This window comes from Zingiber officinale, chromosome 11B, assembly GCF_018446385.1.
Source record: "Zingiber officinale cultivar Zhangliang chromosome 11B, Zo_v1.1, whole genome shotgun sequence".
Taxonomy (NCBI): domain Eukaryota; kingdom Viridiplantae; phylum Streptophyta; class Magnoliopsida; order Zingiberales; family Zingiberaceae; genus Zingiber; species Zingiber officinale.
Window position 1 is genome coordinate 62,977,741 of NC_056007.1, and position 26,341 is coordinate 63,004,081.

The window sequence follows — 26,341 nt, forward strand, 5'->3', positions numbered from 1 at the left end:
AGGTTTGGTAGTAGTTCCAATGTGTTTCTCAGTGCTATTTCTTTCCTAGTTTAATCAACATGAGACTAAAAATGTAGTCTCATTGTATTATGAAGCTACTCCAGTTTTCAATCTTTATGTGAATTTGTTTTCTTAGTGTGAGATAGTTATCTTTTTCTCATTGATTTCCTCCCAAACTTCTGATTTTGGTGCTGCACCAACTAATTTTGCCAGTCTACCAAGCAATAAATTTCCTAACACCAGTATGCAACTGATAATGAAAGCTACTGACTTAGAAGAATCTAGAGTAATAACTTGAAGCTTTCAAATTACATGGTATTATATACAAGATTGAAAGAGCCAACAAATGGCAACTTCATATTATCCAAACAAAAACATTTAACATGTAATTGTGATGGGAAAATCAAGACAGAAAATTTAAATGGTCTGAACCATCAATTGACCATTCATAATAAGTTTTGCACATGCATTGCTCTAATGTTGGTTTGAATTGCTGAAGACCTCACATTTGTCAATGGCTTATGAATAGATTGCCTCGTTTTTAATAAAAATTATTGCAGTAGATAAATGATACATAAAAAAGATTCATTGCTCCAAGAAGTTAATGCATAAAAGATGAGTAGAACTAGTTAAATCACCTTTTCTTGAAGCCCATTGAAACTGGCTTCCAAGCTTCCAATAACAAAGGGAAGTCAATTCCCACTAGTTTAGTGCACTTTTCATTCTTTTTTAAACATAGCTGTTTTAGTTTCTTGAATCTCAGAATCACGAATGAGATCACCTGATAAGATAAGCCATCTCAAATTTGCTAAAAAAGAACAAATAAAGATATCATTTCAGATTTGAAACCATATCAAGACCTATATTAGCTTGTCATGAACGTTGTAAAAGCTAGTTAACATATATGGTTCAGTTTCCTGAATCTCAGAATCACGTATAAGATCACCTGACAAGATAATCCATCTAAGTTTGCTCAAAATGAAATTGTATCAAGGCCTATATTAGATTGCCATGAAGGATGCAGAAAACTAGAACATATATTGTTCAATAACATATTAGAACTAAGTACAAAACAGGAAGAATGAAATATGCATCTTAGGAGGTAGATGCCTCCGAATCTCCTTTAGAATAAAAGGCAACCCGTTGTAAGAAGCTTCCGCTAATGCAGGGTCTCGGAAAAGGGTCTATTGCTGCTTTGCAAGAGACAGTTTCCAAGACTCAAACTTGTGACCTGCAGGTCACACGGTAGCAACTTTACCGTTGTGCTAAGGCTCCCCTTCTCAAATTCTCCTTTGGAAAATAAACTAATAACGTATAAACAGTGCATGCCATTTCATCAATGATCTGAATAGTGGCCGCGGCCGCCTAGGCACCGCCTAGGCAAGAGGTGATCATCAACCACACCGCCTCATGCAAAGGCGGTGCTTTAGGAGGTAACTCATCTCCTTCCGCCACCACGGCGCTTGGAACCGCCACCGCCGTCATTTCACCACCGCAACGTGTCTGGACGCGTCGCTTGAGTCGACGATGAGTCTGGATGGGATGTCCGAGCCCTGTGACGGGTTCGAGTGTGTCATGCGGTCCTGGCGATCGTCGCCCAACTGAAACAAGGTACACGGTTTAATTAAACTTTAGGTTAATCATTTTAATCAACTCCTAACTATGATTGAGATAATTTAAACAGACTTAGTTAAAGTCTAATATAATTATATATATAATTTTTTATTTTTTTATTTTTAATTAATATATTTTATTAAAAGTAAATATAAAAATAATGACTATTTAAAATATTGCCGAGATAGTAGGCGGTCACTAACCGCCCCACCATCACCTACTGTCATTTACAACACTGCATTTCATAGACAACAATGAACTATCTTATGTCTGATCAGCTAGAAATACAAGGCATTCAATGTCTTCATCTGAACAACACCTCTGATTCTTAAGAGGATTTCACTTCCAAACAAACAAAGAAGACAGAGAGTAAGAATTAAAGAGTAAATCCTTACTAAGAATTTTCACTCATTACTCTTTACAAGACACCCGACTTAAATTAATTAAAGTTCAAGATGTGTGGTAGAGGAGACATAAGAAAACTTTAGTAAACTTAATCTATATAAGAAATGTCAATAGAGAGATAAGATCCATGCAACTGACTGGAAATAGTTGAGAAAGTACTGCTTAATGATAATGCTCGTTGTAAGACATGCATATATTTTCCAGCTTGAGGAATTTTTCACAGCTTCACAGTCAAATTGTTTATTAGTAACCAAGTTATGTCAGATTAAGTAACATTCATCACCCATCAAACATTCCTAAAACTATTTCGTTCATATCACCCCTTGTAAATCTGGAATAAGTTTCCAGTTAAAGATAGTGCAACCATTTACATTGAAATCAGGATATTCCATATCCATAATGTTGAGGAAAGGATGCTACCAAGTGGCCAGGCTTGATCACCTTTATTTTGTGTTCAACAAAAGATTAAGTTAGCTTTTAGTTGTGTTCCTGATGTATAGATCAGGTATAAAGGGACAGGCATAGTGCACATCCAACTCAGAGCAATTTGACTCGACAAGGTCGAATTAGATTTGGTTTGTGCTCGATGGCTCAAAAGTTTGGTACAAAGCGAACTCAGAGACGAGAAGAAGGATGATATGAAACAAGCTCGAAGAACTTAGTGCATCCAAGGTACTAAAGGTCTGGTGAAGTGGACTCTAGAACAAGGACCATTGAGTAGTTGTTGGTTATATAGGTCGGAAGCTCAGTATGACATGAACTCAGAGGTAATAAGGACAACATGGAGCAAATTCACAAAGCTTGTTGCATCTAAGGTATTGAAGGCTTGACAAGGTGAACTCTAGGATGATCTGTAATAAGGTGAACTTGGAGGCGAGGAGAAGGATGACAAACTTGGTGCATTAAGGTACTAAAGGTCTGACAAGGTGGACTCTAGGGTAACTTGCAACAATGTAAAATTGGAGATGAGGAGAAGGATGATATGAAGCAAGCTCAAGAAACTTAGTGCTTCTGAGGGATCGAAGGCTTAACAAGTTTAAAAACTTAAAAAGGTATGAGAACAATCTTAAGAGACTGTGAGCAATATGTTTGTTGGTTGGATATGTCAAAAAGGTCAAAGTTGACGATTGACTAGATATTTGACATTGGATGAAGTTCAAATGTCTTAAAGTCGACTAGACGTTTGGCAATGGAGAAGTCCAACAAATAGTTGTAAATGGTGAAAGTTCAACAGCTGTTGATAGTCGTGAAAGTCCAAAGCAACAAGTGTTGGTAAGAAACAAGTTTAACATGTGTTGGCAATGAAAATCCAAACATGTAAAGGAGGATTCTATGTGTGGAGAACCAATCTAAGCAGATTATTGCAGATTTGTAACATATTTATTGCACAGATTTATTACAAATTTGATTATTACAGATTTGATTTGATATTGTATAATTAGGAAGATTTGATTTGATAATAGCTGTAATTGATTAGAAGATATTATGTGATTTCAATTCCTTAAATAGGAGTATGTAATTTGTATAAAAGGAGGCAAGGTTATTAAAATAAATAGGAAGTTTTATGGAGAAAAACCACATGGTATCAGAGCAAAGTATCCTCTTGTTGTCCAGACGCCTCTAGGGTTTCGGTCTTCATTGGCCATCAGGGATTTTGATCTTCAAGGGCGACAACTTTAGGCCGGAACATCTCTTCCACCTATGTCTACAGCCAATCATGTCGGACTTCGAGCAGATACCGGCGAACTCTTCCACAGCTCCAAATCATCTCATGATGCCACAGTTCCGAATTCAACTAGAAACTATTTCCGGCTCAATTACCATTCACAAACTGTATCTTCGGTCACAATCAGTAATGATGTTCATCAACAGACGAGAAAATGAAGATTATCTCATAGGTATTCTAGAACCAAAAATAGGCAGTCCGGAGTATTGAGTCTGGAGGGCCAAAAACAGCATTGTTATGTCATGGCTAATCAATTCTACGAATGTAGAAATCGGTGAAAATTTTCTAACTACCCAAGATATATGGGAGGTAGTTCATGATACTTTCTCAATCCAAGACAACATTACTGAATTATTTCATGTTGAAAGCACTCTCCAAGACTTCAAGCAAGGTAATCATTCAGTAACTACCTATTTCACAACTCTCAATCGCTATTGTCAACATATGGATCTCTTTGAAAACCATAATGGGAAGTGTTCTGAAGACCAAACGTATTTCAAGAGATTTGTGAAGACCAAGAGAGTGTTTAAATTTTTGATGGGGCAGAATCCTCAACACAAAACCACTGCCAAATCTTTAGGAGGCATTTTCATAAGTCCGAAGGAAAGAAAATCGTATGCGGGTAATATTGGCACAGCCAATCCCCAAAATTCAGCCTCTCAAGTCAAATTGAAGCAAGCTGCCCGGAATCCCGCTCACAACGCAAATGACAATCGGTTGAAGAAGGGACACCCATGGTGTGACTACCGTTGAAAGCAAGGACACACCAAAGACATGTGTTGGAAGCTTCATGGGAAACTGACGGATTGGAAGCCCTCTCGAGAGCGCGAAGTAAATGGAAATGTTGTAGTCACACCCACAACACAATGTGACAACTCAGTTCTTTGCTCTAAGGAACAACTTGATATTCTCCAACAGCTCATTGCAAACATATCGCCTCCATTAGCAATGCACACATCCACCTACTTCCCTTGGATTGTGGATTTTGGCGCTTCAAAGCACATGAAGGTGATAGATCACTTTTCTCCACTTTTTAACTATGTGACAAAACCCCAATCGGTGCGTATAGCAAATGGGACATGTGCTAAAGTAGTTGGGACAGAAATCGTTCATCTCTCAAGCACACTAACTCTATATTTTGTGTTATTTGTTCCTAATGATATGCGCAGATTATATATACTTTTATGTATTGTTTAGCACACATCCACATGTATTTCTTGAGCGTGATTTCCATTATCACACTCTATTTCATCATGTATCAGCATAATTACTCTTTTTGTTCAAAGATCTATTTTTTGCATGATTTCATTAACAGGATGTGATTTGGAATGAGAACAAAGTACAAAACGAACATTAGAGCAGCTTTGGAGGAAAATCAGCAAACATAGCTATGCCCCTTGGCACGGTCGTGTTCTTCAAGCTGACATGGTCGTGTCTCCAAAAGACACGGCCGTCTCCCAGGAGCTAGCTAGAGCTTGTCTAGGAATTCACATGGCATAACCGTGTCTCACTCCAGCAAGGCCAAATGTCGGAGTCGTGTTTTTTGACACGGCCTGTGCCTCATCTCCAGTACTTTACATGGACAATTCGTGCCTCATTTCTAGGACCCCCCACAACCAGGTCGTGCTTGAAAGGCATGGTCGTGCCACTTCAACCCGTGCCTCACACGGCCAGGCCATGCCTTGAGGCATGGTCATGTGGTGAACAGGCGGGGGGCGTGCCCCTGCCTATAAAATGGGATTTTCTCCACTTTTGAAGGGGGGGAGAGTTTTCCCATTGGGGAGACCCAAGAGATCAGATCCAGAGTATATTCCGGCGTTTTCTTGACGATCCATGGTCGAATCCATCATCCATTGATAGGATTGGTTCTCAAAGACTCCGAACTCTACTCTGCTAAGCTTTCTTCTCCTTTCTTATAGATTTGAGTTGTAACTTGCTTTCAATCATGTCTTCGGGTCCTAATTCTTTGTTTATGGAGTAGATCTTCGAATTCTAGGATATAGGGAGTAATTATAATATGATATTAAACGCTATGAATTTGCCAATTTCCTAGTTACATGTTTATGCCTTATTGTTATTTGATTTATTTGATTGAATGTGTGTGGTGATTGATTGTTTATATGTATCGTTTAATTGAATGGGTGTAAAGATTGTTCTCCACATAGATGGGATACTCTAGTCTTAGTGACAGAGGATATCCCTTTAATCGGACCTTCTACAGCATTGTCTTGAAACGGAGATCAATTCTCTACGAGAGGTTGTCTAACTAGAACTTAATGGATTTGCACCACTTCAATGTTAGAAAGTAATCTGTATAATCTAGACTGTATAATCGAGGGTCCTCATGTGACAAGGGATATCCCTTTAAACGTCCTCATGTGACAAGGGATATCCCTTTAACTGGACTTTTTTTCTTACCTCTTCTACTTAGTGGCATTAAAACTCAATGGTGTGAATACTCCGATGTAACTGTCATGAGGTTATATCGATATTTAGTTAGGATCCCTACAAGAGCATAAACATATAGGATAGGAAATGAACAATCCATAGTACATCAACTAGCATTACAATGAAATCGAAATCCTATAATCATTTTCCCAACCAACCTTCCCGACTCACTTGATCTCTTGCACTCTTCTTTTCTCTCTCTCTTTTCTTAACCTCTAGTTCTCAAACTTTCAAATAATTCGATCGTCTAGATAATTTGCTTTGCAAAGTTGCTTAATCTACAGTACATGTGGATCAATATTTTATTACTTGACAACATTACGTGCACTTGCAGATTGACAACACCTGACCTTAATTGTAATAGTATCTGTTAGTAGATTAAATAAAGATCTCAATTGTGAGACTAGATTCTTTTCTAACTCTTGTGTGTTTCATGACTTGCACCGAGATGACGATTGGCAGTGCTGAGTTTCGTAAAGGCCTTTACTTCCTTAATGCTTAATGCTATCTATCTTCAAGTCATTTAGTTAGTCACAAATGTCAGTTAAGTCCTACTGATAGTAGTCAGTCCAATAAAAAAACCGATATTATGATGTGGCACTTTCGACTTGGTCATCCCAATTTTTCATATTTAAGGTACTTGTTTCCCTCACTCTTTATTAATAAAAATCCAAGTTTGTTTTGTGAAGTTTGTCAAATTGCAAAACAACAATACGAGCCTACACATCCTTTTTCTATCATCCATAGTGACATCTGAGGACCATTTTGCACCCCGAACCTCACGGGCTCAAGGTGGTTCCTACTATTGGTTAATGATCACAATAGATTATGTTGGACATTCCTAATGAAAGACAAATCAAAAGCCTAGCACATCTTCCAAAACTTCCATGTCATAGTAAAAACCAATACAGAAGTGATATTCAAATACTCAAGACCAACAATGCCAAAAATAATTTTCAATTCTGATCTTGGCTCATATCTCAAATCTCATGAAATTGTCCAACAAATCTCTTATGTTGACACACCGTAACAAAATGGTGTGGCCAAACAGAAAAATCACCACATTCTTGATATAGCCCGATCCCTACTATTTCAAGCTAATGCCCCAACCACATTTTGGAGAGAAGCAATCCTCAATGCTATATACCTTATAAATTGTCTGTCGTCTCAGGTTCTCAAACACGACACTCCATTACAGAAACTACAAAAATTGTTTCCCTAGTCTTTACTTATCTCCGACCTTCCTCTCAAACTATTTGGTTGTATCGCTTTTGTGCATATTCACTCTCAATCCCGAGCAACTTTAATGCTCAGGCTCATAAATGTATCTTCCTTGATTATTCCTCTAATAAAAAAAGGATACAAATGTTATTCACCAGTGACCAAAAAGTTCTACAACACTATGGATATTACGTTCTTTGAGACTATCCCTTACTACTCTAATACTATACTTCAAGGGGAGAACAATATCAACAGTATTGGGAGTGGACATCCCTTCTTCGGCCATCATCATTTGAGTCTTTCTTCAGCCTTCCCCAAAATTTGGTGACCACCAGCTCTAAATCTTAATAGTCACCCTCCTCATTCTCCTACTCTACAGGTGTATGAAAGAAGGAAACATAAAGTGTCAATACTATCTCAATTCTCAACACTGCCAAGAGAATTCCCCAAGCCAAGTTGAACATGGATCACAAAGGTGACAACATATTCTAGTCCATGATTGGATTTTACATTAAATCTACCAATTGCACATAGGAAAGTAAGATCGTGTATTCAAGACCCTCTTCACAGTTACATTTCCTACGCGAAGCTATCGCCATCATTTCATGCATTTGTGACCTCTTTAGACAGAACCAACATTCCTAAGTCTGTGGATGAAGCTCTTAAAATTCCTAAATGGAAGAAGGCGACTCTCGAGGAATATAATGCACTAGAAAAGAATGGCACGTGAGTGATAACAAAGCTACTACCGGAAAAGAAAACTGTGGAGTGTAGGTGGTTGTTCTCAGTTAAACAAAATGCAAATGGGAGCATAGACCGGTACAAAGCACGCCTAGTGGGGAAAGGGTATATTCAATCATATGGAATTGATTATCAAGAAACCTTTGTGCCAATGGCTAAACTCAACACAGTTCATGTTACACAGTCCATTGCTGCCAACTTGGAGTGGTCACTGTATCTCGATGTTAAAAATGTCTTAATGGAGACTTGACTAAAGAAGTATATATGGACATCCCAGCTAGCTTTGAGACATGTGATACAAAAGGAAAAGTATGCAAACTCAAAACAGCATTGTATGGGCTAAAACGGTCATTGAGAGCATAGTTTGACTTGACAGATTCACAAAAGTTTTAAAGAATGATGGATACTTTCAGTCACAAGTTGATCACACTTTATTCACTAAGTACTTCCCAAATAGGAAAATCACATTTTTAAATTGTGTATATTGATGACATTGTCCTTTGACGAAATCTTGGTGACGAAATTAGAACACTCAAGTCTCTCATGTCCAAAGAATTCGAGATCAAAGACTTGGGCACTTAAAAGTATTTTTTGGGAATGGAAGTGGCAAATATGAAGCGTATATTTGTTTTCCATCACAAATAAGTACTTGATCTGTTGTGTGAAACTAGAATTGAGTGGGTGCAAGCCGACTGAAACTCCCATGGATCCCAATACTAGGGTTATGCCTAGAACTGATGAATAAGCGGCTGACAAGGGACAATACCAACAGGTAGTGGGTAAGCTGATCTACCTAACTCATACACGTCCGAACATAAGTTTTTTAGTGAGACGGTGAGTCACTTTCTAAGTAATCCATCTATGGATCACATGGAGGCAATGCATCGTATATTGAGATACCTGAAGAAAGATCCAGAAAAGGTCTTATGTTCAGAAATCAAGTAACAGATCTTTAGAGGGATATACTAATGTTGATTGGGCAGAGTCTCCAAATGATAGAAGGTATACATTAGGATATTGCTCTTTCATCTAACATGGCGAAACAAGAAGCAAATTGTGGTTGCTAGAAGTAGTGCAGAAGTTGAGTTTAGAGCACTAGCCTCGGGTATTTGTGTGGGGATATGGCTAAAGTGGCTACTAAACGATTTCAAAGTTGAGGCATCATGCCCTACTCAAATCTTATGTGACAACCAGTCAGCTATCGTAATTGCCAAGAATCCTATCCACCATGATCGTACCAAACAAATAGAGATTGATCAACATTTTACAGAAAATTGAAGATAAGTAAACCACCCGCAACTACATTCCATCAAAGCATCAAGCAATTGGCATCCTTACCAAGGCTTTGTTCGGACTTAATCTAAGTGAGATGAACACTATCCTTGGGTTGGAAAGCATCTACCGCCTAGATTGAGGGGGAGTGTGGAGAACCAATCTAGGCAAATTATTGCAGATTTGTTACAAATTTATTGCACAGATTTATTACAGATTTGATTTAATATTGTATAATTAGGAAGATTTGATTTGATAATAGTTGTAATTGATTAGGAGATATTATGTGATTTCAATTCCTTAAATAGGAGTATATAATTTGTATATAAAAGGAGGCAAGGTTATTGAAATAAATGGGAAGTTTTCATATTTAGCAAGTGACAGAAACAAGGCAAGGTTGATTGGATGCGAAGCAAGGTTGTAGTCTCAGAAGAATAACCTCTATTCAAGTGGAAGTTATGAGAAGTCAAGTTTTACATAAGGCTGAGTAAAGAAAGAAGTCTCAATAGGTCGAGGTCCACTAAAGACTAAGCAATGGATGAAGTCCAAGAGGGGCTAGCAATCCTTGTAAGTCAAGGTTGACTTGTATTAGGTGGACAAGAAAATCCCGAAGACATGGGGAATCTTAGCACAATAAGCTGTAAGCCTTGAAGTAGCTGGAATTAAAAAGTATTCAATTGATTAATGATTGAGTCCACTAGGCAATAAAATCAAGTTTTGCCAACGAACAGAATGTTTGTCTTAGTTAATTGGTTAGTGGAGCGTAGTGGAATGGAGTGGACTGATGCATAACCAGCCGACTAATAAGGGATATGAGTCGACTAATGCTACACGTGGAAAGCAGGAAAAGTCGTTGATCAAAAAGTTACACAACAACGATCAGCCAAGGACATTTTTAGCAATCCGAAAGTAAATTTACAAGTCAACCGATCAACAGATTCCGGAAAACAAGCAGAAAAAAGAGGAAAGGCTTGGGATTTTGGCAAGGGCTTAGAGAAAGCTTGTAGTTCTTGAGTGAATGCAGCAGTATTCCAAAGTCATCTTGAGCAATCTGGAGCAAAAGAAAGCAAGCAGCAACAAGAGGAAGTAAAACTTCACTATGTAAACATTTATTGTATTGTTCTTGTTATTTGTTTAACAAATTGTATTCTTTTGTTGTCATTATTGTAAGCTCAGATTTGTAAGAGGTTTCTCTCCTCTAAAAGATATACAACAACAATCAAGTCTTATCCCACTAGGTGAGATCTCCTCTGAAAGATATTTGAGGAGAAAATTCTAGTGGAATTCCAAGGGGTGATCCACTTGAAAGATCATAGGCCGTGTACTATCAGCTAAGGCTGCCTAGCCAAGTTTACTCTTCAAAATTGAGTAGGAGGTCAAAGCCACAAAGTAAACAAATTTTTAGTCAGGTGAATAAAATGAAGCAACATGAAAGTAAAGCCCACGAGAAATTGATAATTTTGTTAGAACTTCATATGACATTTACAAGTATGCTAATTAAAGATTAGACAAATGGAGAATAAACAAAAATATGATACCTTTGCAGCAAGAATGAAAATGTCATTTGTACCTAATAAAGAGAATAAGGCTAAATCAGAATAAGAGACACTAACTGGATTGTAAGATCGACAAGAAGAAAATTATATTAAATGACACTAACAGACGCAAAAGGTCTCACCAATTTTAACCACAATGTGCACAGGAGGGCTAGATTGACTAGCCTAATCACATAACATGGTTACAATCTGCACAGGAGGGCTGGATTGACTAGCCTAATCTCATGACATGAACCTATGTTAAATGAGATTAGATAGCCACTGATCCCGAAAAGCTTGAATGGTTATTCAAAAGGTATTTCTCAAAACTTTTATCCTATTAACAACATATACTAAACTAGTAAAGGGTGCTTGTAATAAGAATCAAATGTAAACTGGATTGACAGTGCATACATCTCTCAAGATTGACAAGTGACAGAATTGAAAAGGGGGAAATCAACAGAATGTCAGTTTCAATATATGTTCAAATAAACAAAGAAAACTAGCTAATAACCATCTTAATATGATGAGGTAACAAGCAATGAATTTTTATGTAGTTAACTTCAAGGTTCAAGTTTCACATATAGCAACAAAGAAAATTTCTGTATTATGATGTATACTGTATATCACAAATTAGAGGTGTAAAAAAGGAGATGAAGAAAGAAAAAAACATGGATATTTCCATCTAAAATGGTATAGTTTTGATCAAGGTTTAAAATATCGTACCGTGTTCTCTAGTACCCAGCGAAATTTTCCGTTCCACCCGCTAACCAAAATAGGCACCGGCAAGCCCGAGGTACCGCAGCTATAGAGGCATTGCGTGCGCCTTGCAGCCACTGCGGAGGTCTCATGAGGATCTCGCGGAGGCCTCGCGATGGCCTTCCGAGGATCTCGCAGCCGCCATAGAGCCACGCGCAAGCCTCACGCTCACGGATAGAAACACAGTTCGGAGGGCAAAATAGTCAACTTAGCTTTCAATTAAAAAAAATTATGTTAAGAATTTCAATCAACTCCTAGCTATAGTTGGGATAGTTAAAATAACCTTAATTAAACCCTAATAAAAATATCTCATTACTTTAATATATATTTTAAAATTTTATTTTTATTTTTAAAATATTTACATTATTTTTTTATTTTTAGTTTATATATTTTATATTTAAAATATATCGAAATCATACCGGCACAACACGATATGGTACTGAAACCGTATCATTCCAATACACGACCAAAACTTCAACAAGGGTCGAGATTTTAAACCTTAGTTTTGATATTGTGCTATATAAACACAAATTACAAAACAATAATAATACAAATAATATTTTAATTCATCTTAACAAGTATTGTAGTATGTTGAGAGGTGTCAAATGTCTGCATGATGTGACATTGATTGAATAATATATGTTGGTAATTTATTGAATTTTGGTAATTTGTTAGAACGATACATTTAAACCAATTATCCAACATAGTGCGAAATTTCAAACCATAGTTAACTTACTGTTTGCATGTTCTATGAACTTGAGCATTGCATCCCTTTGCGATGATTCTTTGTTCCTCCCAGTGCAGAGTATAGAATGAACGAATTCCCAATCTGAATCTGCACATGATTTGCTAAAAGAAGCAAACCATTCAGTAAGAAGGGTTAGAGTATAATCTGATTTAGCAAAGCTAGATAGTAAATAAGTAAAAATAGATACAGGAATGCCTTCATCATCTTAACATGACCCTTTAACAGCCATTTTACCCTATCAGTTATTCATCATCGTACTTGAATGGATGGCTGAAATTTTTTGATGATTACATTACTTGCTTTGTCTGAAATTTTCATCAATTAACCAAAATGTTTCAGTGCCATGGAAAAAACACAATTTTATTTCTAACCTGCAATAGTGCTCCTCTTTGCACCCGCCAGGACAATCAAAAACTGAAGGTAAAGAAAATATACTTGAGAAAGGCAAAGATAGCTTGCCCCCGACTAGTGATTCTAGCACTTCTCCAGATATGTAATTTTTCTTCAAATTTTGGTAAGTACTTGTGCTTGTATCATCTTTTCTATCGAAAAGGGAATCTGTTCCCACATTGTGTGATGCCATTGTGCAATCTTTTTCATTATCATCAGTTAGGCCCAAATCTTGCAGAATGAGTTTCCTACCAATTTGAAGTTCCACCGAACCAATAAACCGAAAGCAATGACTACATACAAGGCAATCAACCTGCAAATGAAAAAATAACAATTATCAAGTAAAATGGACATATAAGAATGTGATAATGATTAAAACCTTATTTGTAGTGTGTTGAGCTGCCACAAGTACTGGATCCTTTAGAACAAGTTCTCCTTCCTCAAATTCTTTGACAGAAAAAACAGCTGCAACTCAAAAACACTAATACATTTAGACTCCTTCGTAAGATTGAAATGGTCGGGAAATGCCATGGGAGTCAATAGCCACGATAGAAATGGTCAGAAAATATGAACAAAAAAATTGTCATTTATCTTAATTATGATAAAATTTCAGAGTCAAAGCCAAAATGGATTATAAATCAACTTTGAGTTTGAAAAAAAAAATTAACTTCAAATTGATCTAGATAGTTTTTTAAAAAATAATTTGATTCATTCAATGCACATCTAATTCAATTATAATTATAATAATATTCCAATGAACTACAACAACAACAACCAAGTCTTTTCCCACTAGGTGGAGTCGAATAATATTCCAATGAAATGAATTAAAAATTATGAAATTAAAATAAATAAATTATTTTCTTAAATAATTTTTTATTTAATCAAAATGTCACAATGAACTCTAGTTATTTCTTAAAAAAAATTAATCAAAATTTATATTTAATCTTCCTCTCTTTCTCCCCTCTCTTCCCTTCTCTCCCTCTTTGTTTTTGCTTATACCAAATTTGATGGTGTGTCAATCAGTTCCACCATAGAATTGCAAATTCCGTCTGTGCCAACCAACATGGCCCAATACCTCAAACCATGATTGTATCATAAGTTGTCCCAAACAAGGTACTATAAAGCAATTCTAAACCATCTACTACCCCAAAACAATCATAAGTATGACTAAGAAGCCAATAATAAAATATTATTAAAATAGAACTATACATTTAATTAACAATTATAAATTTATATTATGATATTGCGAGAACAAATACTAAAAATAGTTATATGCATAACAACAACAATATATATATATTTTTTTTCATTGCAACTAATAGAACAAAAATTACAATAAAACATTTTCAATGATGAATCCACATTGCAAGGAAGCACATAGCAAAATTTATGATTAGAGTCATCACACTAAAATAGCTAACAATGAAAAAGATGACTAGTGTTATACAGTTAAGTTTGTAATTGTTATATTTGAGAGATGTCCTAAGGCAATCGCCTTAGATATTGTATTATTAATTAGATAAATAAAATTCCCTATTTGAGTGTGCATTCTATATGTATATAATATTGATCTTAAATTCAATTAATAAAGTCCACAATACAATGTATAACATGAGAAAAATTGTGATTGGATCACAATCAATGGGTATCTCTCCATGTGTAATTATGTACGTATTGAAATATTCCCTAGTCGATGAATTGATGAGATTAGACATCATCAATTCTGTAAAACTAGCCTATGTTATGCTCTTTATCTAAGCAGGCGGTCCTCACTAACGGGAAATATTAGGATGTTGAGAGTTAACATATGGATGCTAGCTAAGGGTAACTAGTTCATTAGAAGTAACCTGCTATGAGACTTCATGTGGTTCTCTACATGTCAATGAAGATCTCATTGCAGCTCGAGTACAAGTTTCCTTTGAGAATTCATGTGGTTCTCTATATGTCGATGAAGATCTCATTGCAGCTCGAGTACAAGTTTCCTTAGACTTGAGGTATTCAAGTCATCTTGGTCATGGAAACTTGTACCTTGACATTTTAGCAAACGTGAGATGTAAGTCTGGAATGATTGGGTATAAAATGATATGGCCGAAGGTATTTGAATAGCCCACAGAGGATTCACCACTCCCAAAAGGAGACGTATACCTAATAGCCTCTTGTTAGGATTATTATTTGTAAGTCCTTGGCCAAAGCATTACACGCCAAGAAGATGGTCTTCTTAGACACGTGTTTGAGTAATTTTAATCCACAGGAGAAGGAACTACTACTTGGGCTGGATGTGAATAATCAACCTAGTGGGATTGACATATAATCATGTTCTGAACCAAATAGGTATAAGATGAGTGCAAAGGAATAGACACACCGATGATCGTAACTGTTGAAGGGTTCAGAATTGTTCTGGGATCAACTATGATTTTCTGATTGATTAGAGATCATGATATACTATTAGGTGTCACTCACGATCGATCCATAATTAATTGTTAATTATGAACGGCCAACATAAATCGGAAACCTATTGTGTCACACGCACCACAAGTATATTTGAAAGACTTGAAACAAGTTTTGAGAATTGGATTCTCAGATTGAGAGAAACTAAGTCTAGTAGGACGAGACGAGATGCAAATATGGAAAATATTTATTGGAACGGAAGCGATGGTGGGTCACGCTTCTTGTAGACAAGGTTGAATCCTTTAGGTTTAGCTATGAATCAAAATTGGTTTGGTTTAATAATGAACCAAGAGTAGTTTGGTTTTGAAGCAAGTTGGTTTGGTTTTAAACCAAGCTCAATGATAATGAATCGGGTTGCTATTGGGTTTTGCGTTTGGCAGATGACTTGCTCTCCAAATCATTGCGAAGATGTATATATATACCCCTCTACGAGGAGAAGAGATTAATTAATTATTTATTGGAGAAAAACCTAATAGGGATTAGCCTTCTCTTCTCTCCCTCTCCTTGCCGCCGCCGCCAAAGGGTGTCGCCCACCCATTGCCTAGCCCTGTTGCTGACGTCCCTGTTGCCGGCCGAACCTACTATCGGACCTCCAGCACAACAAGCCTCTAGCCGGTCCTCCTGCCGCCAGACAGCAGCAAGGAAGCTGCTGTACCGTCTGGCTGGACAGCAACTTTGTGTTGTTGTCCTCTTACTGCCGGTTTCTTCCACCTTGCCACCGGCCTCCCAGCCTCTGGACATGAGCAGCAGCTGCTGGACAGCGGCTGTCCAGTCGCCGGACAGCAGCCACGGATTGTTGTACCGCTCAACCTCTCCGTTTGGTGTCGTCAGGGTTGCTTTTGCCACCGGGCACCAAACCAAGTTGGGTCTCCTCTCTCGAATTGAGTCGTCTCTTTGTTTTTCTAGTACCAAATCTGAGACGAAAACTTGTGACTTGGCAAAGCCGTCTCAAAGATATCTCGGCGTGGATATCAATAGAGGCAATTCTCGTGAGGATTGCTAGTTGATGTCGTTTCCCCTACACGTCACTCGGCAAGAATAATTTCTTTATGAAATTTTGTTCTACGGCTATATTTGCGCATGTGTGTATCATGTATATGTGTGATACGTGTGTTGTAATAATTTAGTAAATTATTACGCTTCCGTTGCTTGTTTTTGAAACAAATTTTTAAAACGCACATGAAAACACCCAACGCCAATAAAATAAGTTGATAAGTGAATAGTGATAAGCAACAATCATCCTTTTTAAGAGGAGAAAACACTTCAATCCTCCTTGCTTTCTCACTTTCTTCTCAAAATTAATATCCTCTTCTTCGAGATCTTCACTCGTAGATGGACCAACTAGCCTAGAGTTTCTTCCTATTTCAGAAACTTTATTAACACCTGAGGCCCCTGCAACTATTTTCATAGCTAAAGGCACATATGCATATTTTTTGCTAAAAAAATATTTTGATGAAAGATATCCACCAACAAGTTTATTTGCAAATCAACCAGTTGTATATTATGGTCATATGCAGTGCACAAGATTGTTACCTCTATTAGCAATATGTTGACAAAGATTTCAAAGTGTGAGCAGAAGGTGGAGGATAAATGATAGTTTTGAATGTGTGTGTTGTGGTGTCATGGTCGTGGTTGGGGGGAGTTGGGAACTAATTACATATTGGAAATCTCAAGTGCAAATAAGAGTTTAAGTTTGAAACAAGCCCCAAGTTTAATTGAGAACGTGGATGGAACAAATTTAGAAACTTATGAATTACAAGAAATTGACCATTGTTAGCCTTCTTGCTTTGGTTTGAAATACTCTCTAATCAAATCCTACAGAGGGCCCAATGACGTATATGCAAAGACATCGGCGAATGAGTTCAAGACTGAAAGGTGCCTGATTGTCAAAGGGAATCATACCCTTTGACAATCTAAAACTATTAGTTTCATCGAGATGCCTCTCACCCTTGTTTCAACAATCTAAAACTAGAACAGGTACTGTCCTAATCAAGAGCCACGAACGCATATCTGAGCAAGAATTTATCCTACATTGCAACTACTGTAGCCAGATGAATCTGGCTTGACTGAATCGGTTTGGGATCTGGACATGGCTCAATTTGTTCTGGTTAAAGATTAAGATACAAGAGCTGTAGAATATCTGGTATAGATGGTACCCAATTTCATTTGTCAAAAAACAGTGAAGGTCTGCAATATAAATAATATACAAGAGGAGTAAATAACAGGATATATGGTGTCATCTACCATTTGTCAAAAAAACAGTGAAAGGTACATCAAGAAGCTCTTAGCAAAGGCCATTTTGTATTGTGATATCTTGATTTGAAACCCAAATTTAAATGAAAATAAGTGGGGACAAAGTTTATATAGATTACATTAGTTTGTGAAGCCTTCTACATCATGTTGCAGAGATAAAAGGGGGCTTGAAAAGTTGAAAATGCAAAATCTCTTGGATGCTCCCCTAAAGGTCAGGGAAGAAATTGAAAGACCAAGTAGATAATGGCCATAATGAAATTTCCCAAGTACTGATGCATCCCAGAGTTATATCGACTGAATGAAGTACCATGTACCAGCCAAGGATATTACCAATACAAATAACAAGAAGTAATGTCAATAAGATGGATATATTACACAAGGAAGCTTTACATGTTTAAAACAAATTGCAGAACTAAATCATCAACATTTAGACAGCTCCAACTAGCATGTGTAGGAAAATGGTTAATAAGAATGTTGCACATACAAATTGGGCAATCATACCTTTGCCACTATCATTGTTGAAGTTAATCTTCAGACCAGGGCATTTTCTTATTGCAATAAGCTCAGCATAGTAATCCTGAAACAGAATAAAGGTGACTTACATGCTGAAATATAAATTTGCTCCAAATATTCAAAAGATGATAAAATAGCAGAGAATATAAGATATAATTATTTTGCTCACCATAAAAGAAAAAATATATATATTATCCATAATTTCCACCCAAATTATCATCATATTATCTACACTATATATGATTTTTTATGTTTAATAACTAACTAAAATTACTGAACTTTTATATATTTTAAGAACAAACTATTTAAAACTTCCACTTCAAATTGATAGCTGAACTTTTTACACTTGCTAAGATTGTTAAGAGGGGTATTGGTGTATTGGGTTTAGTTCTATGTTGGATTTTTTATCTTGGGTTTCTACAAAGAGTCTTGTAAATATATGTATATATATACATGCAATTATCCCTTTACAACATTAAATAGTATGACATTTACTTTTCCCAAATTCTAAATTGCATAATAGCTGCCTCTTGGGATCTAGGATTTTGGAAAGTATTCCACTTGGGCACTTGGGGGAGTCCACATCCAACCTCCCCCCTCATCCTTTGATCATTTCTCTCCTTCCCTATCTCTATTGTTATCTTCTCCATGAACCAAGTAATGGTGAGTCTGCCTATGTAAACTCTTGTTCAATGGAAAGCCTAGTTTTGGCAACTTTCCACATTGCCATCTTCACTGCCTCAGTGGTTTTCCTAGATAAATTGAACATCACCATCGACCTCTTCTGGGCATACATCCTTGACATCTTGAAAAATATGGCCCACCATTGTGTTAGCAGTCACAACCATCTACAAAGTGATGGAGGCTTCACACTTGGAGTTTGTAGTGAGCATCAAAAGAATCATTGACCTTCCCACCGCTTGCTTGCTCGACACACTCCACATCCACTGCCATATTTCACTTGTAGTGTCAGTGAATCCTCCAAGTACCATAGCTTCTTATGCAATAGTTTTCAAGGATGATCATCTTATTTGTATGCAAATTTGCCCTCAAATGCAAAACTATTGACGACAAATCACCATCTTTGATGCCAATAATTGGAAAAGACTATTATTGTAGCATTCTCCAGCTTTATTTCTAGCAGTATTGTGGGTTCTATCGTCACAATTGTTTGTCCTCTGTTGACATCTCACTATCACAAATATCACCGACATAGAACTTAGCTATAAGAACTCTATTCCACAATCCTCATATCTTCTTACTCTCCTTCATAAAAGCCCAACAGTCTACTCTTCGACTTCTTTACCATCAGATTTGTTTACCTTCTTCCTGATGTCCAAATTTTTTGTGTATATATCCTTTTTCTTGCAACTCCGTCCATGATGACCGGTCATGGCCGATCCCAAGCCCAGATAAAGGAGGAGGGTTGCGTTAAGTTGCCAGCCAGCGTCAAACTATGGCAAATATTCAATAAATAAATCCATTAAACTATTGTGCTAATGCTAGGTTGTTCCCCGGAAGGAACGCATTGCAGGGTCCGACTGTAACGTCTCGGCAAGGACCGCTATATCTCCAGAACTCGGGTGTAGTGATAAATGTCTCAACAAGGACCGCTACATCTCCATGAAAACTTGGGTGTAGTGTTAAATAGGCAAAAGTTCTCACACTATAGGTTAGATAAGAACAAATATGATAGGAAAACTAATAATCTAAGATTTGGAACATGGAATATAAGAACTCTCACTAGTAAATCAATGGAGGTAGTAGATATGATGATTAGGAGAAAAATTAGTATTTTGTGTGTACAAGAGATAAAATGGATAGGCGAGAAGGCAAAGATGATAGAGAACTCGGGTTTTAAGTTATGGTACACGGGAAAGAGTAAAGCAAGAAATGGAGTGGGTATCATTGTAGATAATTTGTTAAAGGATGAAGTTGTAGGAGTAGTTAGAAAAGGCGATAGAATTATAGCCCTTAAGATAATAGTGGCGAAAGAAACTATGAACATAATTAGCGTATATGCACCACAAGTAGGATTAGATGAAGCTACCAAATCAAGGTTTTGGGAGGACTTAGATGAAATATTACAAAATATTCCACCAAGTGAAATGATTTTAATAAGAGGTGATCTAAATGGCCATGTCGGAGTGAAAAATGAGGAATATGAGAGAGTACATGGGAGTTATGGTTTGGAACAAGGAATGAGGAAGGGAAAACTATATTAGATTTTGCGATAGCATATGACCTTATATTAGCTAATACATTTTTTAAGAAAAGAGAAGAACACTTAGTCACATTCAAAAGTAGGAATAATAAATCGCAAATTGACTTTCTTATGGTTAGGAAGAATGATAGAAAGATTTGTAAAGATTGCAAAGTCATCCATGGAGAAAGCTTAACTACCCAACATAGAGTAGTAGTGTTGGATATACGCCTCAAACATAGTATCAATAGAAAGAAAATATATACAATTCGTATAATTAAGTGGTGAAAGTTAAAGGATGGGAAACAAAATATATTTAAGGAGAAGGTAGAAGTACAAGCATTAGGTGAAATATACGATGACTCTAATACAACATGGGATAAGATGGTATCAAAGTTGAAAATAGTAGCTAAGAGTGTACTCGGTGAGTCAAAGGGACATGCACTACTAAGTAAAGAATCTTGGTGGTGGAATAAGAAAGTACAAGAGAAAGTGAAGGAAAAACGAATAGTTTATAAGGAATTATATATTTGTAAGAACGAGGAAAACTTAAAAAAATATATAATAGCCAAGAAACAAGCTAAGAAAGTAGTGAGTGAAGCAAAAAATAAAACTTTTGAACGGTTATATCAAAAATTAGATACAAAAGAAGGGGAAAGAGATATTTATAGAATAGCTAAAGTGAGAGAAAGGAAAACAAGAGATCTTAGCCAAATAAAATGTATTAAAGATGAATGTAATAGGGTATTAGTAAATGATGGAGAAATAAAAGAGCGGTGGAAGAGGTATTTTCATCAACTTTTTAATGAAGGTTTAGTTGACCAACTTAACTTAGGTAATTTAATTAGGTCAAAAGAGCATAGAAATTTTAATTTTTATCGTAGAATTCAAACTTCAAAAGTAAAACAAACTTTAAATGAGATGGAAAATGGACCGGATAATATTTCGATAGAGGTATGGAAGTGCTTAGGAAACAAGGTATTGAATGGCTTTACAAAATTATTTAACATGATATTGAAAGCGAAAAGAATGTTTGATCAATGGAAAGTTCCCTTATATAAGAACAAGGAGACATACAAAATTATGCAAACTATAGGGTATTAAACTAATGAGTCATACTTTAGGGAAAAGTAATAGAAAAAGATTAAGGAAGGAGACCACATGATCGAAAATGAAAGGTCGACAATATAAGCTATACATCTCCTTAGACAATTAATTGAAAAATATCGAGAGCAAAATAAGATCTACACATGGTATTCATCGACTTAGAAAAGCATGATAGAGTCCCAAGAGAAATTATATGGAGAATTTTAGAAAAGAGAGGCGTTAGCGTAACATATATTGAATTGATTATGGGCAGATGATATTATTTTCGTAGATGAGACACGTGAAGGAGTAAATGTTAAGCTAGAATCTTGGAGGAAAACACTAAAGGAAAGGTTTTAAGCTTAGTAGATTAAAGATGGAATATATGAAATTTAAATTTAGCAATATTAGAAGTAATGAAACAATTGTTAAGATACGAGAGGACGAGTTGCCCAACGAGATTTAAATATTTAGGATCATTTTTACAAATGATGGAGGGATTGAGAGAGACGTCTTACATAAAATGGAGGGGAGCGTCGGGTGTTTTATATGACCGTAAAGTACCTCTTAAACTTAAAGGTAAGTTCTATAAAACCGCTGTTAGACCTGCTATGTTATATAGAGCTGAATGTTGGGCTATAATTCGAGCACATGAGCATAAGATGAGAGTTGCAGAGATGAGGATGTTAAGGTGGATGTGTGGACATACGAAGATTGACAAAATAAGGAATGAGAGCATTAGAGAGAAAGTCGGAGTTGTAACTATTGAGGACAAACTCCGAGAGACACGTTTAAGATGGTACGGACATGTACTTAGACGACCAATAAATACTCCAGCGATGTGAAACTATGATAAACATGCATATCAAACGAGGAAGAAGACCAAAAAAGACTTGGTTAGCAACAATAAAACAAGATAAAATTTATTTAAATATAAATGATGATATAATAGGAGATAGAGCTCAATGGCGTAAAAGGATTCATACAGTCAACCCCACCTAGTGGGAAAAGGCTTGGTTGTTGTTGTATCCTTTTTCTTGCTCCTTTCCTCGTCATGATTTCTCACTTGCAGGTGCATATGATAAACGAAGGGTAATATGCATGAGTAAAAGAAAATGTCTTATTCTTATTTTGCTAGATTTAGACAAGGGTCAAATTATGTTATCCATATTTAGTAGAGACTTGAATAGATAAATTGTCCTGTTCACATTTTGTTATGTCAAACAAAGGCTCAATTTGTGCTACCTATCTTTCCTCTGAGACCCTCAAATGATATCCTATTCCCTCAGCCTATTGCATGTTGTTGCTTGCACCTCTTTAAGAAGAAGCTCACTTACAAGACTTGTTCCTGAGATCTTTCATCATCCAAGTTTCATTTCATCCTTTTTATATTCTCTTTTATAGATGTGTTAGCTAATCTAAGTTTGAGCGATTATCGGATGTATACTCCATTAAATATTTTAGGAACTTTGTTAATATGAGGTTCAAGGAATCATTGGATGTTTGCTACATTCCTCAAGTTTTGTTCAACTATGTTCAAATACTTATATTTTTATTTTATTATATTTAAGTCTTAGTCTATGTTTCCAGTTCTTCTAATAAGTTGACGTAAATAGTATCTATTGTCATCTCAAACAGGAGTATTAAGGGTATTAGATAATAAGGTTTGATGTAGTGGGTTCAATCCCGCAATGTATTTTAGGTCTAGGAATTTTGCATTGAATCATATATATATACATAAAATGATCCTTTTACAACATGAAGCAATACAATATTTCCCTTCCCCAAAATTGACAACACTATTTCAATTTATTCAATTTATATGATATATCTTTATCTGGTTTAACTCTTTTTAGGATCAAATAATATGTAATCATAGAAAAACACTTCATTTTGTTCTCTCTTATAATGTTTTCTTGATCCAAATAAGTCATTAATGAATAACAATGTTCGATTTTTCTCAGAGAAATAGTTTTAATCAATATCCAGCCAAAGAAAAATTGTTAAAATTTAAGATACTATGTTAAATTTGGATAATATTGAAATGGTTTGAGAGTTTAGGTATCAATTGGAAGTAGGTGAAGCTTTTGGATTGATTTGAGGAAACAGCCCTTAAACTTCAGGTATATTGTAGCTAAATACCTTATAATATATCATAAACATAACGAGCAATCAGGTGTGCAACATCAAATAAAGAAGAATTTAGCAAAAGAGACGCATTGCATCAGTAACTCATACGTCACTAAGCAGCCTCTTTTTTCCTCCTTTCCTCGTTATCCTTTGCAAGCATTACACGTTGAACTAGACGATTAGGATTCTCCATCTAAACTGAGAATGTGAGCAAAGTGGCATATTTACATGCACAGAGAAATCTTGTACGATAAGGACCACAGTGTAACCAAAACATGATACAATAACGAAACAACAGGCGAGCTACGTAAAAATCCAATTTCCTATAAGAAGGAAAATCCATCCATCCAAGCCATCTTATGGTTCGTAAAAATCTAATTTTGAAGCATCAACTTTTCAGGAAAAAAGAGAACGAAGAATAAGGCTACTATGCGGCGACAACTATCCAATTTAAATAGAGAGAAATCCAACCTTGACGGATTCAGCGGATGGCGGTGAAAGAAGAGCGGCGATTTGCGTGGAGAAGTCCATGTCTAAAGGACACGGGCTCCGGCTGCCGCCTTCCATCGAGCAGCAGGAGCGGAGAGGACCAGAGAGGCTTACCAAGGGTTTTGGAATTTGGAGACCCGGACTCGAATTTATCTATTCGCAATATTCGAAGATTTTATTTTTATTTCCCTCTTTTTTATTTTTAAATAAATTTACTATTTTATTTAATAAAATTTATTTATCTTCATTCAAACGAAACATAAAAAATATTATTTTTTTACCAAACCACACCACGTAGCTAACTTTGTCAAATATCCAATTCACGTATGTTTCTTTAAAAATTATCAAATCACATATAAAATACCAATTTTATTTTCCACGATGGCAAAAGACGAATACGTTCACATCAACCCGTCCCAGGATCAACACAGGCGATTACTAGTCTTTGAAATAGTAATTAGCACATAAGAGAAACATTTACCTCCACTTTGCCAAGATTCGAACCCCAAACCTCATGATAACAACACCTCATGCGCTAACAACTATACTCATCCGAAAGGACCAATTTTACTCTACACATTTTCCTTCATGGTTGTCCATATCACATTCGTTCTCATTTTGAACCAAGGGAGAAAATTAAATCCTCTGAGCCATCTTGAACTGAATAACTTTCTCATTTTCTCGTAAAAAAACTCCTGACTAAATCACAAAACCTCTTCATCATCAAAATCGCAAAACCATAACTAGTCCCTATATTTCATTCCGACGCATGGTCTTCTAGCTAAAGCTCTTGCGTCACCGGCTTCTTCACCTCCATCAAGGTCTTCATCGGCTTCTTCTCCTCTACCGACATCTTTGTTCTCCGATAATTTGACAGTTTAGTTCTTATCCTTCATTGATTGTTGTGTTTGTAATTTAGTTAAATGTCGAAGCATTCACTTCATCTCAATCGGTAATAATTTTTTTATTATAAGTTTTTTCACTATATGTTTTAAAAAAAAAAATATTTATTTTAATACCCTCATTGTAATTGAATTTAATATAGTTTTACTTAGTCCATTGACTCAATTGTACGGATACTATCCGATCGAATTTGCCTTGAGCATCGTTGTTTAGCTATTTCATCTAGTTTTATTTATAAAAACACATCATTTTAATTGTTTACCATTGGTTGGATTTATAGAATCATCTTACATATGCATATTCAATTGTGATATATTATTTAACTATGTTAATACTATCTAGATGAATTATCTAAAACATAATTAATCTAAATAGTGTATTTAGTTTTCTTCTACGTATGATTTCTATTAATTACAATATGATAAGAATCTCTTAATCTAAATTGGTTATATCATCTCTAACATACCTCATATGTGTGTATAGATCTCATCCTATTATTTTACTTTGTTCATCAACTTAGTTTAGCTTATCTTCAAATTTAAATTTTTATAGATTATATATTATTTATTTATTTTTGTTCATGGTAATTCCCTAATTGTTCTAGTGAGTCAATTTAGTTTAGCTTAGTTTTACAAAAGATATTTGATTGAATTTTACAAAATTTGATTGTTTTATTGTTATACAGTAGGAAATTAAAAGAATTACATCTAGTTTTGCAAGTGAGATCCAATTATCAACTTTGGATGAAAAGTTACATTAGATGAGTATGTTAAAATATTTTAAATTTTGTTCTTAAAATTCTACAAAGGCAAAGGGAGTAAAGGGTCATTCCGGAGTAATTCTCTATGAAAAACACATTAGTATTATGAGTAGCCCATTTGCATCATTCCTCACTATACTAGAAATTTAATATTTTAGGGGATTGCTAGCGAACATATTTAGAGCAGGGATCTCCTGGATCACATTTTTGTAGATTAGGAGATGGACCATATGAAATTACGGTCGGATCGTAGTTGCGATCCTGTCGCAATTGGTTGCGATCCTTCCCTGGGTTCACCATCCCTTCCGCGTTATAGTTTGGTTCGAAGCGAGCGGTCAAAGGCTGCCCAGAGGCCATCGGTGGTGGGCAAGTGACCAAATTGTTGGGCGCCGAGCGGGGGGCAACTTTTAGACAGCCTTCGACTGCCCGTTTCAAACCAAACTATAACATGGGAGGAACGGTGAACTCAGGGAGGGATCACAACTAATTGCGGCCGGATCGTGACCACGATCCGACTGCAATTCCATGTGGTCCATCCCCTGGTCTACAAAAATGTGAACCAGGAGATCCCTGCTCACATATTTGAGAATTGGGATATGAAAATAAAGATATTCAAATTCTTCAATATGGTTGTGTCCTTTATAACCAAAGATATAACATTATTGCTTGAAATCCTAGAAAGAGGTAGATAAGTCTA

General features: G+C 36.0%; 1 protein-coding gene across 1 annotated transcript in view; it reads right to left on the reverse strand.

Annotated features, from left to right (window-relative positions):
* The window catches only part of LOC122033713 (histone-lysine N-methyltransferase ATXR2-like), a 32,825-nt gene extending 8,709 nt beyond the window's left edge, over positions 1 to 24,116 (reverse strand). The window contains exons 1-7 of the mRNA XM_042592862.1: positions 23,964 to 24,116; positions 18,062 to 18,137; positions 13,239 to 13,324; positions 12,841 to 13,172; positions 12,458 to 12,570; positions 10,966 to 10,997; positions 639 to 781 (exon numbers count right to left, since the gene is read on the reverse strand). Coding sequence (XP_042448796.1) covers positions 639 to 781; positions 10,966 to 10,997; positions 12,458 to 12,570; positions 12,841 to 13,172; positions 13,239 to 13,324; positions 18,062 to 18,137; positions 23,964 to 24,059 — 878 coding nt within the window. The 5' untranslated portion in view covers positions 24,060 to 24,116. The remainder of the gene's footprint in view (positions 1 to 638; positions 782 to 10,965; positions 10,998 to 12,457; positions 12,571 to 12,840; positions 13,173 to 13,238; positions 13,325 to 18,061; positions 18,138 to 23,963) is intronic.
* Positions 24,117 to 26,341: the final 2,225 nt, after the last annotated feature.